Source organism: Eptatretus burgeri, chromosome 9 (assembly GCF_056783735.1).
Source record: "Eptatretus burgeri isolate ZD-2024b chromosome 9, Ebu_testis_v1, whole genome shotgun sequence".
NCBI classification, from domain to species: Eukaryota; Metazoa; Chordata; class Myxini; order Myxiniformes; family Myxinidae; genus Eptatretus; species Eptatretus burgeri.
In genome coordinates this window covers 24,905,739-24,926,596 of record NC_140969.1, presented here as the reverse complement: position 1 = coordinate 24,926,596, position 20,858 = coordinate 24,905,739, and the positions used below count along the sequence as shown (strand labels likewise).

The window sequence follows — 20,858 nt, the reverse complement described above, 5'->3', positions numbered from 1 at the left end:
GAAACTTTGAAAGAGGTGTGTTTGGGGAGGGTTAATGGGGGTAGAAAAGATCATTGTTTTGGATTCAGGATGATCTGAGATGGTGGAGAATAGCTGTCTGGAAGACCTGGAGGGAAGAAGGAGATTGAAGAGAATGTGGACGTTGATTCCACAGGTGGAAAAAAAAGAGGAACGAATGAGGGGAGGTGAGCAGTGATCCTGGATTTTGGTAGTTTCACCAGAAGGGGGTTGATGGTGGGCCATCTAAGCTCTGCAGAAACATGGGAAGGATGGGGCGGGGGGGACAGAGCACGGAAATAGCAGAGGGTGCGACACCAGAAAGGAGGTGGTCGAAGACAGAGAGACCACCTGTCTGCAATGTGAAAGTGACAGGTCCATAGATTCAGCTTCTCACGGGAGATTCCAATGATCTTAAAAGTCATGGTTTTGATTGCGTCAAGCTGAGCAAGGTGTGAGGTAGGGGCGCCATCCCAGTGGGGAGAGCAGCTTCGGATGAAAGCCTTGTTCAGGTCTGCCAAGGAAGGACTTTGCATCATGGAGGATGCCCAATCGGCAACTGTATTTGGAGGCCAACTTAAAATCGTGGTTTGTCCGAGAAAGATCATGGCTGACAGTGAGGCCCAAAAGTTTGTGTGACTGATCTTCTTGAAGAGGATTGCTAAGAAAGTGGATAAGAGGTTTGCCAGATGGTCCTTTTGGAGAGATAGTGTGTGGTGTGGTCGTATGGCAGCTTAGCTGCCGGGGTAGCTATCATTTCTTGAAGCACGACTGTGTCGCTGATGCAGTGCCCCGAGACCAGTACACACACTGGAACTGGTACTCATTTTGCCGACCTTGGAAGGATGACAGGCTGAGTCAACCCCTTGGTGTATTCATTCAGCGGCCGACGGGGCTTGAACTCAGGACCCTAGGATCCCAAGCCGCCAACCTAACTACTGAGCCAACACCAGGCTGAGAGATAGAGTGAGAGTGTGAGACTTGTCTGCATTGAAAGACAAATTCCAAGTGTTTGACCAGCTCGTGATTCTGTTGAGGTCTGTAGAGAGGGTAGGGAAGGAAGCTGAGAGGGGGAAGGTGGGAGGAGGTATGGTGAGGGGAAGCAGAAAGAAGGGACATGAAGTGGAGGATGCTGAAAAGGGGGGCACATATAAGGGGTGAGGTTGGGAGGACACCGGCATGTAGATGTGGAGAATGGAACTTGATGGTCGTGTGCAGACAATCTCTGAAAACTGGACTTCTCAAGATTTCCAATCTGGATATACGGAGACAGACATCATGGGAGGGGTGAAATGAATGTTTGTTGGAGGCATGGAGGAAAATGATGCTGTAGGTACCAGTGGAGGGTAGATGAACCAAGCGTTTTGGAGTGAGACAGGTTTGAGAAATAAACCTGAAAAAGAAGAAGAAGAAGAAGAAGAAGAAGAAGAAGAAGAATAGCTTGTGATGAAGAAGAACATGTGGGGTGTTCTTGACAGAGAAATGAGCATTTTAAAATGTTATTAAAAGTTTTTAAAGAAAGAAGCATTTCATTCAATCAAGATTCATTTTGTAGATATTGAGACAAAGAAGGGATAAAGAATCAACGAAGGGAGTACGAGGCAGAATAAGTTCGTGATTTTTGGGGGGGATTTTATTTTTTGAAGTGATGTGGGGGAATAGGATAAAGTTGAGGAAGCTGGAAGGACAATACTTTGGGAGAAAGAAAGTGTGCCAAGAAACATGGTATAAGAGCAGAGACAGAATTTGCACACTCACTACCTGAGACCTTGGTGAGTCGGCCAGACAACCAGAGGGACACAAATTTGACAATACACCACAACAAGGTATAGTTCAACATGAAAAATTGGATGAAAACACGAACAGCAACACAAGGACGAAAAGATAACAGAAAGACACTACAGATCTCATCGGGAAAAAGTAGCTTTGATGAACCAGAAAGAGGACCTGGATGACCCAGTGTTCAACGTGCTCAGACCTGGAAGTGGAACCATTCTGTGATTGATTCCTCATCCTTTCTTCTTATCACATGCCCAAACCATGCAACCTAGCCTCTAATCTTTTCTGTAATACGTGCAACTCCAGCTCTCTTGTGTGTACCTCACCATTCTTCAATGGCTCTCTTGATGATACTCTGAGAATCCATCGAAGTATTCTCCTCTCTGTCCTCTCCAGCAACTCCTCTTCACATTTTCTTAAGAATGTTTCTGCACCATACATTATGACCGGCCTTGTCGCTGTTTTGTACATTAGCATGTTCAATTCTCTCAGTATCCTTCTCTGACAGCTGATACAACAAACCTCCTTCATAATCACATCCACGCTGCCTTCACTCTGTCCTGGACTTCTGCTTCACAACCTCCATCTTCCTTTAGTGCTGAGTCAAGGTGTTTGAATTTGTCCACTTGTATCAGCTCTTCCCCTCTTTTATCTACATTCTTGACCCTCTCTGCTCCAGTCTAATGATTACACACCATAAGTCCATAACCTCGATCTTTCTAGCATTAATCCTCAATCCCTGCATCTCTCAGCTCTCTTGCCATTCCAATACTCTTCTCCGTAGCTCTTCCCTTGATTATGCAATTATGACGAAGTCGTCTGCAAAACAGGAGCTCCCACAGTTCTCTATCTCTGATGTTTTCAGTCAGCACGCCCATCCGCGTCCCAAAAAGGAAGAGACTTAGTGCACAATCCTGGTGGAGAACAACCTCCAATCAAATAATAATTAATCGATAGGGTTAACATACCCCTACGTACTGCATTCCTGAACTAGCTGCACCCATCAACATCCCTTGTGGACTCCCTCAGAAACCACCATCTTATGACGATGGTTAAATTGTCAACTCACTTCTCTGTAAACATCGAGGTGAATTAGTACAACAATAAGAGAAGGTTGAAAAGCAAAACACAGTATTAAAGAAAGAAAGGAAAAAAAAAAGAAAAGGAAGAACAAAAGTGTTACTTGAATGGATGTCCAGCATCAGATTTCTGTATTGCCTGCAGTACAGAACGATAGATCCGGTAAGAAACAGTGATGCTTAATGTTGCCAGTGCTACATGGGAGATCACGGAGATAGAGCTGCACTGTGTTAGTGACAGCAGAAGCATCAGAAGTGCAACAAGCACAACGCCGGACAACCGCACATCTCGCCAAAGCAGCAGGTTCTCCACTGGGGACATTGACGTGTGGGAGATATTGGAGATAAGCAAGGGACAATGAGGGACAGGTGGAAAGAAGGGACAGGTGAAAGACATATTGAAATTACATGATATCAATTTTTTCCATGTTGTTTTTTCATCCATATACAGGGTGATCCAAGATTTTATGCAACTTTTTCTTTTACAACAATTATTTTATTATGGGTTGATTTTGTTTGTTCTTCTCTCATATTGCACAATATTAGTTAAATTTTTGTTTATTCTTGTGAAAAAATGATCCAACAAGCAATAAGGAGTGATATCATCAGGAGTTGATGAAGAAGTGCTCAATCAAACCGCGCCTCTGGATGACAACAGTCACATGGACACTGAAGTTGTCGATAATTTGATTGAGCAATGGAGCAGGTATGCATCTGATTTCCTGTGTGATGTTGTTTTCCAGCTTGTACAATGTGTGCAGGTCGTTTTCGTAGACTTTAGCTTTGAGGGACCCCAGAGGTCATAGTCAGGAAGAGACAGATCCAGGGAGTAGGGAGGCCATGAGTTGTCCATCTGTCGAAAAATAAGTCAATTACCCTGGAAATGTCATCTCAAAAACTCCAAAGCATGATTAGACATATGTGGTGGTGCACCGTCTTGCTGGAAGATGGCGAAATTCATCGTGAGGTTTTGCTTCCTTCTCAGTGCCGGAAGAAATCATCTCTGCAGCATGTCCACATATCTATCTGTGTTGACTGTCACTGTTTGTCCAGCTTCATTCTCAAAGCAGAAAGGTCCTGTGATACTGCTAAATCTGATGGCACACCAAACCGTTACTTTTGGAACAGAAACTGGTTGTTCCATATGTCCGTGTGGTTGGTGTTCTGCCCAAAATCGCATGTTATGTTTGTTCACGTAGCCGCTGAGATGGAAGTGGGTCTCATCACGAAAGAAGATGTTGTCTTGAAAAATCCTGGTCTGCTTCTATCTGCTGCGCAATGGCGGTGCAAAATTCGAACTTCTCAATTTTATTTCTTTCACTCTTGTGCTGCAGTAACTGTATCTTCTACAGACACAGTTTCAGATTGTCGTGTAGAATTCTGACAACGGTTGTGCGAGAAGTTACCAACAGCTGTGCAAGTCGGCGTGTCGACTTTTTGGGAGAAGCCTGCAGAGCTTCTCTTACAACCTCTATCTTGTCGGGTGTCCGCACTGAAGATTTTTGACCAGTGTTATTTAAATTTGTTATTTTACCCTTCCAGTATCCTTAAACTTTTCAACAATACATTTTGTTGTTTTGTATTGTGGAATTCTTGGATTTTGATATACACTATGAAACTACCTTTGTGTCAAAACATTTGACTTTGTCCCAAAAAAATCTCTAAAATGAGCTTCTGCTGGGGGTAGAGAGACATTCTTTGACATGAAAATAAAAAAGAATGTGACTTTAGTAAAATTATGACAATTGCTGGAAAAGTTGCACATCATTTCGGACCACCCGTATAATGCAAAATGTCTCCTCACATTATAACCATTTGTGGAATGAAATATATTATACAGGGGGCTGCAAAAGTAGATATACAGTAATGAAAAACAAAATGTGCACACAAAACGTATTTTATTGATTATACAATAAAAGATGTATTATAGAAAAAATTACAAAAATAAAAATATTAAAAATGGCAATAATGATTTTAATGAATTAAATGAATTCTACTATTAAATGAATCCTAGCACCACTACTATAATACTGGTAATACTGGTATAATCCTTACTGTATACCTACTTGTGCAGCCCCCTGTGTATATATTGTTGTGGTTACCAAATTCGCAAACCACCATTCAGGTCCCTTAGGTGAGGTATCTCGGTAAGTGCATGTGTAGTTAGGCCCAAACCCGTTGTCTAGTGGGAATACATGTCATTTATACGTGCTGCGACTCTTCAGGATAGCCGTTTTTCTTTTACTATCTTTATTTTGGACCAACCGCCATGATTACCACCACAACCACAACATCAACCAACAACCACAACCACCGCTTCACCACAACCGCCACGACCTTCACGTCACACCTCGCAACCGTAGCATCGCCACCGTTCTTGCCCCGCTGTGGGTACCGGTGTTGGACTCGTGCAGGGCGCACGTTGAACAGCGTGTACAAAATCACGGATTTTGTGCTTCAAAAACGGATCAAAAACGACACACGCCCACTTTTTGCCGTCCAATCGGTGAGCGAGGGACGATTTGGCCCCGCCTCCAGAACGATCGATATATGCAAATTTGTGGATCAAAAAGCCTTCACGCCCACTTTTTCTCGGGCCAATGGGGAGCGAGGTGAAAGGTCAAAGGGAGGGGGTCAAAGGCGAAGCTACGGGGGGGGGGATAAAAGGACGGTGTTTGTCAGTCAGCGGGGAGAGAAGAGTGTGGAAGTCTGGAGCCCGAAGCCTGCAGTAGCTGGAGAAGCTGAAGAGAGTCGAACGAGGAGAGCCCAAAGAAGAGTCCAGGGTGGAGAGTCCAGAGGCGGAGAGGCGGCAGCGGCGAAGGCAGACGAGGGGGTGCTCGCGTCGGTGCCAGGAGCTGCATGCCCGAGGGAGGCCGGCAGCGCGACCTGGCCGAGGTGGAGACGCACACCAGGGATAATAAAGATCCTCTATACCCCGAGCATCAGCAACCCCCTCCTGTTTCCCCCCGCGCTGAGATAGTGCGACCAAGGGGGCCCCTTTTCCCACCCCCTGCCTGACACTGTCCGCGAGGCCCGCGGAGAGAGGCGCCATCGCCGCTCCGCGTCTCATCACCAGACGGGTAGGCGCGACCCGGTCTCGGCCTCAGGCCCGCCTCATCCTTGAGGGTATTTCTTTTCCTTGGTTTTGGGTATGTGTTGTCGGCGCCGTCTGTGAAGTAGAATTGTATAAGTGTTGCCGTGTGCTCGGTAGTCGGTATTAGCTCTGCACTGTGTTCTCACTTTTATATTTGCTTTTTGTGTAAATGGAATTGTGTTTTCTTTTTTTTGTGTGCTTTTGGTGGAATTGTATTTGTGTGCTTCCCGTGTGCCGCGAATAAATGTGCTTTATTGTTGAACTGTTCTCCCGCTTCGCTTCGTCTTTTCTCCCATTGAATCCTCATCTTGCTTCACGTAAAGGGTTGGTAGTGGGCTGAATACGCCCGATAATTAATCGAACCGTCGAGGTCGACGATAACACCGCTCGGTTATTCTGATAGTACGGAACGGGTCGCTTAAGTGGCCCGTGTCCGAAGTCGACCTGCGGCGAGGTGCGATCGCCCGGTCTACCCTCCGCGTGGGTACTTAGGTAGGTCGAATTTGGCGAGCAACCCTATCCCACGCGGGGGCTGATTGGCTCGATCGCGGTGAGACCGAAAGGTCCACCCGTGACTGGTTCCCGGCGTTAGTCCGAGAGGGTCACGACTGGATTGTCCGTCCGGTGGGCGACGTGCCGCGATTCGAGTTACGTGGCCGTCAGCACGCCGGCGGGCGCGAAATCCGCAACACTGGTGTCAGGTCGTGCGATACAAATTCATCGCCCTCCTCGCGGCACTGGTATCGGAGAACAGGAAAACGGGCTCTCCTGTCTCCGGCTAAATTCACGGGAATCGGTCCAGGGGTGAGAGAAGCGACCCCCGATTCCATCCAAATTACGAGCGAGTTAAATTAACCTTTCACGAGAAGCAAGATGGCGTCTCAAGGCGAGCGGGTGCCGGGTGGATTAGGTATGTAGAATCCATGGCTCAGGACGAGATCACCGTGCAAGAGAAACCCGTACCAGAAGGTTGGGAAAGGCATCGATGCAGTTCATCTGGTCGGTTTTTTTTATTATAACCCCACCGCAAAATGTAGTCAGTGGGAGTGGCCAGGGCAGGTGACAATACGGCACGTTATGGAACTCGTGCAGAGCATAATTGACGGAATGAAAGAAGGGAACAACGAAATGAAGAGAAATACGCAACAAATGGAAAATAAAAAAATGGATGGAAACGCACTCGAAGCGAAAAACCAATTAAAAGAAAGCCAGGAGGAGACAGAGGAGGGATTGAAGGTCGAAACGGTGGAGTGTGAGAAAAGACTTCAAGACATGACGAAGAGAGTTGATAAGCTGGGACTGGAGGGAAAAACGGAGACAGAGGAACTGGGAAGACGGGTAGAAAACCACAAGCGCAAGCCGGAAGAACAGTTAGAAGCCAAAGCAAAGTCTAAGTGTGCGGAGATGAGAAAGGAATTGGAAAAGAAAGTTTCTGAGTTACAGAAACACCAAAACAAAGAGAGGGAACTACAAAACGAACTGAGAGTGTTAAAAGAGGAAAGGAAGAGAACGGAAAATGAAACTTTAAGAAACCACACTGTACAGATCGAACAGCTGGAAGCGAAGGCCAGACTAAAGAATGAGGAACAAGAAAGAGTAATGAAGGAAGAACGAATGAGACAGGAGAAAGAAATCAGTCAGTTGAAAGAAATGACGAGATTGCAGAAGGAGGAACAAGAAAGACAGTGGAATAGAAAACTGAAAGAGTATGAATTTGAAACTGAACGACAAAAGGAAAAAATAGGTTTGAATACGAGGAGAAAGTAAAGGAGCAAGGAATGAAGCAGGAAGGAGAAATCAGGAGATTGAAGGACACAACGAGATTGGAGAGGGAAGAACGAGAGGAACAATGGAATAGAAAACAAAAAGAACATGAATCTGAGGTTGACCAATTGGAAGAAAAGCTGAGGCTGGAGTACGAGATAGACAAAGAACAGCGAATGAAACACAAACAGGAGATTAACCAAATGAAGAAAACCATGAAACTGGAGAAGGAAGGACAGGAGAGGAAACGAGGAAGAGTAATGAGACAGCAGCAAATGAAACACAAAAAGGAGATTAACCAAATGAAGCAAACCATGAAACTGGAGAAGGAAGGACAGGAGAGGAAACGAGGAAGAGTCGTGGGAGAACAGCGAATGAAACACAGGAAGGAAATGAGCCAATTGAAAGAAACGATGAGATTGGAAAACAAAAAGCAGGAGGAACAGTGGGAAAGAAAACAACAACTCTATGAGTGTGAAATTGAACAACTAAAACGGAGGGAGAACGAACAGCTAATGGGGCTCAGAGAGAAAGAACGACTCAGATGGGAAAGGAAAAGGAACCAGGAAGAGACAGAAAAAAGGAACCAGGAGAGAAAATGTATAGAGACACGGGAGACAGAAAAAATAGAGGAGAGACTGCACGATGAAGACGGGGTGAGTGACGCACACACACACACACGGAGGTAGTGGAGGACAATGGGGGTGAGCTGGTGGACTGGGTGGAGGCCCGGTGCGAGCAGCTGGATGGCCTCCTCCAGGAACGAGGGGAGCGAGTATGCCCCCTTGAGGCGAGTCACGACCAGGTGAGTTCGGTCGTGCTTTGCGAGGTTGAGGGGACGGGTGCTGTGGACGGGTGCACGGAGAGCTTGGGGGGTATAGAGGCCCCGGAGACCCTTGTGGGGACACAAATCCCCAGTGTGGTTGTCCCTGTGTGTGTGGTGCAAGGTGTGAGTGCGTCCCCGTGTGTGGAAGCGACCCCGTGTGTGAGTGGTGTGGTAGCGATGGTGCCGGAGTGCGTGCTTCCCAGCACGCCGTGTGTGGATGAGGCACCGTGTGTGGAAGAGGCCGTGTGTGTGAGTGAAACGGCCAGTGTGAGTGAGGCACCGCGGGTGAGTGCCCCCGCGTGTGTGAGTGAGGCACGGAGTATGGATGAGACACCGCGGTTGAGTGCCCCCGCGTGTGTGGACGAGGCACCGCGGTTAAGTGCCCCCGCGTGTATGAGTGAGGCACGGTGTGTGGATGAGGCACCGCGGGTGAGTGCCCCCGCGTGTGTAAGTAGTATGGTTTGTGTGAGTGGTGAGGCACCGTGCGTGAGTGAACGGCCGTGTGCAAGGTCGCTGTGTGCAAGGGAGACCGTGTGTGTGAGAGAGCGGTATGTGAGGGAGATGTCGGTTGGCATGCGGGAGCACGCAGCCGCGTCTCCCGGTGTGAATGTGATGGAGTGGACTGTGTGCGTCGTAACACGCAGGTATGCGTGTGTTGAATGGAGACGGAGACGGCGACATGGGAGAAACGAAAGCCGTGTAGCGGCTGCAGCTGTTTCGGGGACCGTGCCGGGTTCACCCAGCAGTGAGCACGCGGTTCGTGCTGTGCAACGCACGAGACCACCACGTGCTCGCTTGCGAGAGTGAAGTCCCGGTCCGGAAACGCACGCGGTGGATTTGCCGATCCCGCGGACGGACAAAGTTTAGGCAGGTAAACGGATTTGGACCGGACGGGTTCTCCACGCGATCGTGTGTGTTAAGCTCCAACGGGCAAAGCACATGTGTTCGCGTGGGGAACCCCTCGAGACGTGGGGCTTGTGTTTTTTTTATGCACACGGTGACGCCATGGCTGCACGTGGGGTTGGAATCCGGCAGGAGGGGTATCTCTGCCGGATGGTGCCGTCCAAGGAGGGACGAGGAACACGTGCAGCTGCATGACGTCACGGGCAGGTGCAAAGTGCGCGAGCTCTGAGTTGCCGCGCAGGTGCTGCTCATGGAAAAAAAAAAAAAAGACAAGCCTCACTTTCGGGTGCACAGGATTCCTGGGTAAGGGGTGGAAGACCCCCTTAACCTGGGCACAGGATGAAAACTAGTTAGGGGGAAGGGTTAGCTTAGTTAGACCGACTTCATGGGGCAGGGGTAAGTCCTCATGGAGTCCGTGGAATGGATTAGATAGAGGGATTGTAGCGAGATTTAGGTTGGGAAATAAAATGAGTTAGGAGACAGTGACAGACTTGTGGATGTGTAGCGGGGACGTAGCTTAGCTACGTAGTGTTAAAAGGAACGTGCTATAGTTTAAGGGACGACGTGGGAGCACGAGTTAGTTAGGGGATGTAGTTAGGAGGATGGCAGAGTTCAGCGGTGTGTGTGTTGAAGAGTTGGTGAGTTGTGAGGTGAGTACTTGTTGAGTGAGTGAGGCCAGCGGGTCTGTGTGAGTGGAGTGAATGGGGAATGCATGGTGCGATGAGTGATTGGGGGGAGGAGTGACTCCCGCCCAAGGGACCCCGGGGTCAGTGTAGAGTGAGTTAGCTGGGTTAGTCAAATTGAAAAATGGAGGTGGTTTTGTTGTTGGTGTGAATGTAGGCTCGAAACCCGTTTGGAGGGGTGCAGGAGCCCTGTTGACGGGCTTGGGAGCGTGGCTGCGAAAGGTGAGTATCGCTGAGTGGGTACCCCGGGCACCAGGCTAGTCGGCCGCGGTAGGCCAAGGGCCCATGGGGGGCCGGGATAGAGTAGTGGGCACGGGTGCGCCTGCTTGGTGCGGGGGCCCGGGGCGCCATTAGCCGCGTGGGCAGTGTTGTGGGCACAGGTGACCCTCGGAAAGGGGCCCGGGAGGCCGGCCTGCCACGTGTGCGTTTCAGGGGAGGTGCCATGGGGGGCACTCCCCGGTGTTAGGGAGCTGGTAGGCTCGGAGGCAGTGTAGTGCCCGGGGGTGCCATAGCGGGAGAATCGGCAGAGGGTCGTGCCTGCCTAAGGGAGCCACGTGTCCCAGCCATGAGACCGTGTGAGGGCACGGAGAGAAAATTGGGGGGTGAGGCCCGAAATTGTGAGGACACCAACACAGGCGACGGGAATCTGGGTTGATAGAACCAATAGTTTAAGCGAGAGGCGCTTGTTGAAAGCCCCGGGGTAGTTTAACAGTTAAATGGTTAGGGTAGATTAGGAGATGTACCCCTCCGCACCATCCATCCCCTCGCTGTCGTTGTGGGCCGCTGGACCCACTTTGGGTTAGATCGCCGAACTCTGGGGAGGCCATTCTGAGGCTTCGTTGGGCCTCGGCACAGGACGTTAGCTCTCCCTTATTCCCCTCCGGGAAGGGAACGTAGGGGTTGGGAGTAGGCTAGGTGACAGGATAGGTTAGCCGAACAAGGACGATAAAGGGGGTTAGGGGACGATTTATAGTAGGGGGAGTAAAAATAAAAACAACAGAAAAAAATTAAGTTGGGGCTAAATTGGGGTTTGACAAATTAAGGGAGTGGGTATGTACAGTGACAGGCAAAGGCGATAGGTGGGAGGGAGACAGGTAGGTAGGTCCGAGCCCGCCCTCCAAGTGGCCAGCACCACCGCACTCCCTCCACCAACTTCCACTGACGGCAAAAGCTGGCCAGCTTCATCTGCTGGCTGTTACTGCAAGGCCTGTGCCGGCCAGTTCATCTGCTGGCTGTTTTTCTTCGAGGCCTGTGCCGGCCTGGTTCTGCGGGCTGAGTTTGCCTGCAGCGGCCTTCTTCTGCGGGCTGTGTTTGCCTGCTGCCTTTGCCATGCCATGCCCACTGCCCACGTTCACCAGCCCCGTTCAATTTTTGCTTTGCCCCCCCTGTTCATTTCCATGTGCGCCAGGATCCGCAAGGCAACAGTTTGCAAGCTGCAAGAACTGCCCTGTTGGCAGCTACAACACGGGCCTGCAGTGGCGGCCCGTGCACCGTGTTTGCGTCCATCCATTCATCCATCCATTCATCCATCCATTCGTTGTGCTCATTGCGTGTGCCACTTGAGCTGGCACGGAGACTGCATTTGTGCAGCCCATGCACCGTTGTGGTTCACTGCATTCGGTCCATCCATTCATCCATCCATTCGTTGTGCTCATTGCGTGTGCCACTTGAGCTGGCACGGAGACTGCGTTGTGCAGCCCATGCACCGTTGTGGTTCACTGCGTTCAGTTCAAAAGGGAAGGCCTTGGACTGCGTGTGAGCAGCCAGCCACGTTCCCTGTCACCTGCATTGTTTGAGCCAGAGACTGCATGCGGGCAGCCTGGCTCCCTGCTTACTGCTTTCTTTTTGCAGAGTTCAATGATCCTGAGCCATGGTTTAGTGTAAAATTTGTAAGTTAAGATGTACTGTAAATATGAGTGCGCCCCCGGCATGTATGTCTTAGCGCCGGCAATTTTATTTAAGTCGTCCGTGTGAGTGAGTTTGTTTAGATAGTTACGCAGCCCTCAGGTTATTTATTTTGGGGACACGAGTACCATGAATGTCGCACTCAGGGATCCGTAGGTAAAATGTACTAGGGGAAAACTACACATGATGGCACACGAAAATTTGACGACTCGGGACGAGTCTGTAAAAAGGGAAGGGGGTAGTGTTGTGGTTACCAAATTCGCAAACCACCATTCAGGTCCCTTAGGTGAGGTATCTCGGTAAGTACATGTGTAGTTAGGTCCAAACCCATTGTCTAGTGGGAATACATGTCATTTATGCGTGCTGCGACTCTTCAGGATAGCCGTTTTTCTTTTACTATCTTTATTTTGGACCAACCGCCATGATTACCACCACAACCACAACATCAACCACCAACCACAACGCCGCTTCACCACAACCGCCACGACCTTCCCGTCACACCTCACAACCGTAGCATCGCCACCGTTCTTGCCCCGCTGTGGGTACCGGTGTTGGACTCGTGCAGGGCGCACGTCGAACAGCGTGTACAAAATCACGGATTTTGTGCTTCAAAAACGGATCAAAAACGACACACGCCCACTTTTTGCCGTCCAATCGGTGAGCGAGGGGCGATTTGGCCCCGCCTCCAGAACGATTGATATATGCAAATTTGTGGATCAAAAAAGCCTTCACGCCCACTTTTTCTCGGGCCAATGTGGAGCGAGGTGAAAGGTCAAAGGGAGGGGGTCAAAGGCGAAGCTACGGGGGGATAAAAGGACCGTGTTCGTCAGTCAGAGAGTGTGGAAGTCTGGAGCCCGAAGCCTGCAGTAGCTGGAGAAGCTGAAGAGAGTCGAACGAGGAGAGCCCAAAGAAGAGTCCAGGGTGGAGAGTCCAGAGGCGGAGAGGCGGCAGCGGCGAAGGCAGACGAGGGGGTGCTCGCGTCGGTGCCGGGACCTGCACGCCCGAGGGAGGCCGGCAGCGCGACCTGGCCGAGGTGGAGACGCACACCAGGGATAATAAAGATCCTCTATACCCCGAGCATCAGCAACCCCCTCCTGTTTCCCCCCGCGCTGAGATAGTGCGACCAAGGGGGCCCCGTTCCCACCCCCTACCAGACACCGTCCACGAGGCCCGCGGGTTGTGGCGCCATCGCCGCTCCGCGTCTCATCACCAGACGGGTAGGCGCGACCCGGTCTCGGCCTCAGGCCCGCCTCATCCTTGAGGGTATTTCTTTTCCTTGGTTTTGGGTATGTGTTGTCGGCGCCGTCTGTGAAGTAGAATTGTATAAGTGTTGCCGTGTGCTCGGTAGTCGGTATTAGCTCTGCACTGTGTTTTCACTTTTATATTTGCTTTTTGTGTAAATGGAATTGTGTTTTCTTTTTTTTGTGTGCATTTGGTGGAATTGTATTTGTGTGCTTCCCGTGTGCCGCGAATAAATGTGCTTTATTATTGAACTGTTCTCCCGCTTCGCTTCGTCTTTTTCTCCCATTGAATCCTCATCTTGCTTCACGTAAAGGGTTGGTAGTGGGCTGAATACGCCCGATAATTGATCGAACCGTCGAGGTCGACGATAACACCGCTCGGTTATTCTGATAGTACGGAACGGGTCGCTTAAGTGGCCCGTGTCCGAAGTCGACCTGCGGCGAGGTGCGATCGCCCGGTCTACCCTCCGCGTGGGTACTTAGGTAGGTCGAATTTGGCGAGCAACCCTATCCCACGCGGGGGCTGATTGGCTCGATCGCGGTGAGACCGAAAGGTCCACCCGTGACTGGTTCCCGGCGTTAGTCCGAGAGGGTCACGACTGGATTGTCCGTCCGGTGGGCGACGTGCCGCGATTCGAGTTACGTGGCCGTCAGCACGCTGGCGGGCGCGAAAACCGCAACAATATATATATATATTTTTTCTAACCAATGACTGACTGACTCACTGACTGATATTAAAGATCGGCACCTTCTGGGTGAGACAAAAAACTGAAATTTTGCGTGCCGATGGACATCGAAGCCGGTCCACCGGAAAAATTCATAAATGAAAATATAAATAAATGAAAAAAAAATGAAAAAAATTGAAAAAAATGCAGGTGAGTGACCCGAGGCAATGGGAAGCATGGTAATTTTGTGTGTGCCGACGGATATTGAAGCCAATACACCAGGGAAAATCAAAAATAAGAGCGGTCATGGAATTGGCCATCCACAGGAGGAAGTCCCTCTCATGGACAGGCTCCTGGTCCTCCCATGTTTGGCAGCAAGTGCCCTGAAAGCAGCAGGGGAAAGAGAGTGGCAACTATATGTGGGAGAATTGCATATGGAGCTTGTGGGTCACCCATATAGCTCAGATGGCAGAGCACTGGTATGGTTTTCTCAAGAACCTGTGTTCAATTCCTGGTCTGGGCATGTCAGTTTTCATATATATATATATATATATATATATATATATATATATATATATATATATATATATATATATATATATATATATATATATATATATATACATATATATATATATATATATATATATATATATATATATACATATACATATATATATACATATACATATACATATATATATATACATATATATATATATATATATATATATATATGTATATGTATATGTATATATATATATATATGTATATATATCCATATAAATATATCAGGTCAGGTCAGGTATGGGAGCAAGTACCGGAGCAGCACGTGTGTGTGTCCACTTTCCGCCGGTACTCCAACAGCCTCCGTCTGGCCATGCCCCAGGCAGATGCCTGGCCCATCCCTATCTCCTTGAGATGCTGATCAATCTGCTGCATCCACAATGCACGTGGTCGGCCCATTGGCCTCCTGCACTCACGAGGCTCCCTCGCTGAAAGAATCTGGTGATCAGGATCAGTGTCAAGAAAATGAGCCACATGCCCATACAGCTGCAGCTGACACTCATGAACTATGCAGGTAACAAATCTCATTTGAGTCTCTCTCAGCAACCGCTCATTGGACACAAAGTCTGACCAGCGATAGCCAAGGATTCTCCGAAGAGACCTGGTACCAAAGGAATAAAGTCTCCAATGAAAATCCTTGGTCAGAGTCCAAGTCTCACATCCATAGAGCAAGACTGGAAGCACCAAGGACCTGAAGACTCAGGCTTTTGTCCTCCCGCACAGGTATCGGCAGCGCCACACCCCATGATCCATTGAATCCATGACTCCCCAGGACCGACCCAGACATATGTTGACCTCCGGCTCACAGCCAGCAGAGACATGAATTTCACCACCAAGTTAAGTGAATCTCTCTGTGACCTCAACATCCTCGCCACAAACAGGTATAGACAGGATAGCAGCACCCAAGATCTCATTGAAAGCCTGAATCTTAGTTTTGACCCGGGAAACCTGTAATCCCAGTGGCTCCGACTCCTCATTCAGAAACTCGAGGGCCCCCAAAAGGATATCCAGAGTCTCCACAAAGATGACTGCATCATCTGCGATATCAATGTCAGAGATCTTGACATTCCCAATCGATGCACCACAGCTTTATCTGGCCGACAACATGCTCCCCAGAATCAAGTCCATCCAAGTGCTGAAAAGTGTGAGGGCCAGTACACACCCCTGATGAACTTCAGTAGCACCTGAAAATAAGTCAGAGATGGCACCATCATATCTCACAGCACTCTCAGTTCCAGAGTATAGTTCAGACATCAGATTGATCAGTATTGGTGGCACCCCATGAAGACCAAGAATCCTCCAGAGAGCATCCCAATTCACTGAATCAACTGCTTTCCAGAGATCAATATGGGCTGCAAGCAGCCCCTGCTGAAACTCTCAGCTGCATTCGGTGAGGATCTGAAGAGAAAGGATACAGTCAATCGTTGACCTTTTTGGTGTAAAGCCTGACTGCTCTGTATGCTGGTGCTCAAGTAGATGGTGGCAAACCCTCTCAAGATTATCCGAGCAAAGACCTTGCCCGGGACTGAGAGCAGCGTCACCCATTGGTAGTTGTTGCAGTCTTGGCGATCACCCTTCCCTTTCCAGAGAGGGACAACAAGGCCACTCTTCCAGTCAGTTGGGATGATGCCTGTGTTCCAGGCAGAGCACAAAACTGCATGCAACGACACGAGTGCAGCATTTCCACCAGCCTTGAGAAGTTCGGCATGGATGCCACAAATCCCAGGGGCTTAACCTCATTTCAACCAGTTCACCGCAGCCTGTGTTTCCACAAATGAAGGTGCACCACAGTTGATTGGAGGGTCAGCAATAGGGATAGCAACACCCCTGACATCCAACTTGACAGATGGTGGATCAGCCGGGTACAACCGCTCAAAGTACACCAAGGGCCCACTGCTCAAAAGGCCCACTGGGCCTTCACTTCATACCCCTCTGTCAAGAGCTCATCACTGTCTGCTCTAACGGCAGTACACCGAGAGATGGGCTTGGAAGAACGCAATGCACAAATTTCCCTGTAAGCTGGATGAGAATCACTTGACCACAGGTGATGCTCTACCCACTCACAGATTGCTTGCACACAGGCCTCCTTGTCCACCTTCAGTGCACATACAATTTTATGCCTCTGCTCCCTGAACAGCTCAGCTCTGCCATTCAGCCGGGCCCTGTGACTGGTCAATGATATCCAGTGTCCCATGCGAGACAAAATTCTTCTTCGCCCTCCGGTGAGTTCCAAGACAACCACTGGCAACATTAAGGATAGTGGTCTTGAAGGCACTCCACAACTCTTCAGGATCCCCCAAAGCACCCAGACCCTCCAAATCTCCACTCAGCCTGTTCGCAAACTCCTCAGCTGCCCTCTCATCCTTGAGCTTGCCAACATCCAGCCTCAGCTGGGATGTTGCCATTCTCATGGATTTAAGCTGCAACTTCAGAGTTGCGACAACAAGCCTGTGGTCAGTATTGAGGAACTAAGCATTCCAGTAGACCCTGCAGTTCTAGATCATCCTCCAGTGACCATCAACGAGCACATGGTCAATCTCCTTTGCCACACCGCCAGCGTTAGAATACCAAGTCCAGCGATGAGCCTGTGGGTGCTGAAAACATGAACCAGCCACCCTAACTAAGTCCATGACTTCTTGCAACGCCAAGTAAATTAGTGTGATTCTGGTTCACAATTCCAGAACCATGGGGACCAACACATGTCTCATAACCATCCCTATCAGTTCCAACTGATATATATATATATATATATATATATATATATATATATATATATATATATATATATATATATATATATATATATCATTTGGAACTGATAGGGATGGTTATGAGACATGTGTTGGCATAGACATGACATAGACATGTGTTATGAGACATATGAGACATCTATGTACATATATATATATATATATATATATATATATATATATATATATATATATATATATATATATATATATATATTTACACATAGCTAGAGTGCACAGAGAAAGTCCAAACCCCTTTCAAAATTTTCACCTTTTGGTGCCTTATCGCCTGGAATTAAATTGTATTAAATCAGACCTTTTCCACCTTTATTTACACATTGTAACCCACAACTTCCAAGTGAAAAACAAATTGTACAAATTTCAGAAAATTTATTTTAAAAAAACATACAAAACTAGAATATCTTAGTTGGATAAGTGTCCACACCCCCATGAGTTAATACTTGGTGGAAGCACCTTTGACAGCAATTATAGCTGTGAGTCTGTTGGGATAGGTCTCTTCCAACTTTGCATACCTTGAATGGGAAATATTTGTCCATTGTTCTGTGCAAAACTGTTCAAGCTCAGTCAAGTTGTGTGGGAAGCGTTGATTGACAGCAATCTTCAAGTCATGCCACAGATTTTTGATTGGATTTCGGTCGGGGGTCTGACTGGACCACTCAAGGACATTTATCTTTTAGTTCCTGAGCCACTCCAGTGCAGCTTTGGCTGTATGCTTCGGGGCATTGTCATGCTGAAATGTGAACTTCAGCCCCAATTTCAGCTTTCTTGCAGTGGGCAGCAAGTCTTCCTTGAGAATTTTTCTGCATTTTGCTCCATCCATTTTCCCTTCTATTCTGATAAGTGCCCCAGTCCATGCTAATGAGAATCATCTCCATAACATGATGCTGGCAGCACCATGCTTCTCAGTAGGGATGGTGTTCTTTGGTTGATGTGTTGTGTTGGATTTGCACTAAATGTTACGTTTTGCATTTCGGCAAAAAAGTTCCATCTCAATTTCGTCTGACCACAATACTTTTTTCCAGATGGCTTCAGAATATCCGGAGTGTTGTTCTGCATACCTCAAACAGTACTCTCGGTGGGCTTTTTTGAGAAATGGTTTCCTTCTTGTCACCCTTTTGTACAGGCTGGATGTGTGGAGTACTTGGGATATTATTTTCACATGCACACAGTGACCAGCCTTTGCCAGAAAGGCATGTAGCTCTTTCAAAGTTGCCATTGGCTTCTTGGTGGCCTTTCTGATCGGTCTCCTCCTTGCTTGGTTATCCACTTTGGAGGGACGGCCTGATCTCGGCAGGGTCTTGGTGGTACCATATGTCTTCCACTGCTTAATGATTGTCTTGACTGTGCTCCATGGTATATTCAAGGCCTTTGAAATATTTGTATACCCTTCCCTTGATCTGTGCCTTTTCAAAACTTTATCCTGGAGCTCTTTTGCAAGATCTTTAGTGCTCATGGTTAAGTCTTTGCTGTGAAATGCACTACCCAGCAGAGGAAACCTCCAGGTCCAGGCGATTTTATTTTAAAATAATCAGAATCGCTGCAATTTAACACAGGTGGAGGCCAATTAACTTGATGTGTGATTTTGAAGGTGATTTGTTACAACTGAGCTTATTTACAATTGCTATTAGAAAGGGGGGGTGGATGGGTGGACACTTATCTAACCAAGATATTCTAGTTTTGTATTTTTAATTAATTTTCTGAAATTTGTAGAATTTGTTTTTCACTCGGAAGTTTTGGGTTATGATGTGTAAATAAAGGTGGGAAAAGTCTGATTTAATGCAATTTAATTCCAAGCTATAAGGAAACAAAAGGTGAACATTCTTAAAGGGGGTGTAGACTTTCTATCGGCACTGTATATACACCATACAGTATATATTATCAGTGGAAGCATAAAGAAATTCAAAATTCATGCAACATTGGGCAAAAAATTTTTCCTGGCTGACACCGCATGATGGTGGGAATAATTGCAGCTGTTCATGCTGCAGTCGGAGTAAGAAGAAGATATATACATACATATACACATGTGTTGAATGACATCAGATCATTTTGTTTTTCAAATTGCATCATCAGAATTGACAAAATAATACATCACAAATAAAAGTGAGAATGGAGCAAAACGTTAATGGAAGTGACAGCAGCCTTTAAGCTTCTGCAATTAGAGAGGGTGCACAGGAGCTCGTGTTGCACTATTCAAGCCAGGACGGTTGTTCCATTAATAGCCTCCTGGCTGAATCGTCAGAACCAATGTTTCATGGCCTCCCAAGCCTTCAGCTGACCTTGCGAACAGTCAAGCACGTCATTTCTGCCACAAATTAGGTTTTAATTATTAGCTTTGTTAACAAAAGGTTTTTCATGAATCTACTGCACTGGGCTTTTGGAGGCATTGCAATTCAAAAGGAAAACACAGTCACAACATTTGCAGATAAAAATATCATCTGTGCATGCAATATGCCAGCACAGATTACAATGTTAAAGTCGAAGAGCCTCACCGCCTTGCTCTGTGGAAGCATCGATGTTAGAGCTTATTTGTGCCAATCCAAGATAGTATTATCATTGTGAGACAGAAACAGACAAATGATGAAAGATGATAAGATGGGTACTGGTACATTGAAATCATAAACAGGTGGTGAAATAATGATGGAAAGAAACGCGATGACCAGTCAATGAGATGTGGATGAAAAAGGAAGAAAGAGACTGAAAGCACACAGCTCTTTCATACCCCGGCTTCTCCAAACACCCCACAGATGCTCCATTGCAGTCTGACACACACGGCTGGGAAGAGTTGGGGTGGACGATTCTTGGATAAAGGGAGGGAAGAGGAAGGTAATAAGGAAAGGGACTGATGATAAAGGGCTCGGTAAAATGAATGAAGGGAATGGAGGAAAGAGAATGCAGAATGTAGGAATAGAGGAAACGAACTGTGGGGAACAGGATGGGATGGTGAAAAAGGAAGACGGGGTGAGGGATGGTGGGAGTGGGCAGTGTATAGGACTAAAAAAGCTTTTGGGACACAAGGCCCCTCCTGCTTTCCACCTACTGCCTTTGGCTAGAGATGAGTTCATCACTATTTTAATTTAACCAATGATGTAAAATCAAATGACAAAACACAAAGAACAAGAAAAAAAGCAATCAGAGATTGCAGACCCTCGCCAGGACCTCTTTTGAGTGGTGTTTTTTTATTATAGCTTTTAGGGTAAATCCAATATGGCTGCCAAACCATGTGAACTATGATATCATATGTGTGAACCTTTTGTTCCTCATGGACAGGCGGTCATACATGTAAAGTTTCACCTCGATCTGTTCAGCCACTTCAGAGAAGAAGATTTTTGAAGGTTTTTCTTTTTTAAACAATATGGCTGCTGAATCACGTGACATCATATGATTTATGACATCATAAATTTTTTTTCTGTGGACCATTTTAGCACTCGATGACCCTCAAAAATTTTCATACTAATGGGATGTGGTGTTCTACATATGCAATTATGACGTCATACCCAGGGCACCTATGACATCATAAAAAAATCAAACTCATTCCCCCATGAGGAGTACTTGCGGTGTGCCAAGTTTCAATTTTTTCCTTGGTG

At 47.5% G+C, this 20,858-nt stretch overlaps 1 protein-coding gene across 5 annotated transcripts in view; it reads right to left on the bottom strand.

Annotated features, from left to right (window-relative positions):
* The window catches only part of LOC147019736 (reticulon-1-like), a 127,427-nt gene that overhangs the window by 53,957 nt on the left and 52,612 nt on the right, over window positions 1–20,858 (bottom strand). For all 5 annotated transcript variants that reach the window (XM_085894397.1, XM_085894398.1, XM_085894395.1 and 2 more), the window contains one exon: window positions 2,960–3,167. In XM_085894397.1, coding sequence (XP_085750523.1) covers window positions 2,960–3,167 — 208 coding nt within the window. The remainder of the gene's footprint in view (window positions 1–2,959; window positions 3,168–20,858) is intronic.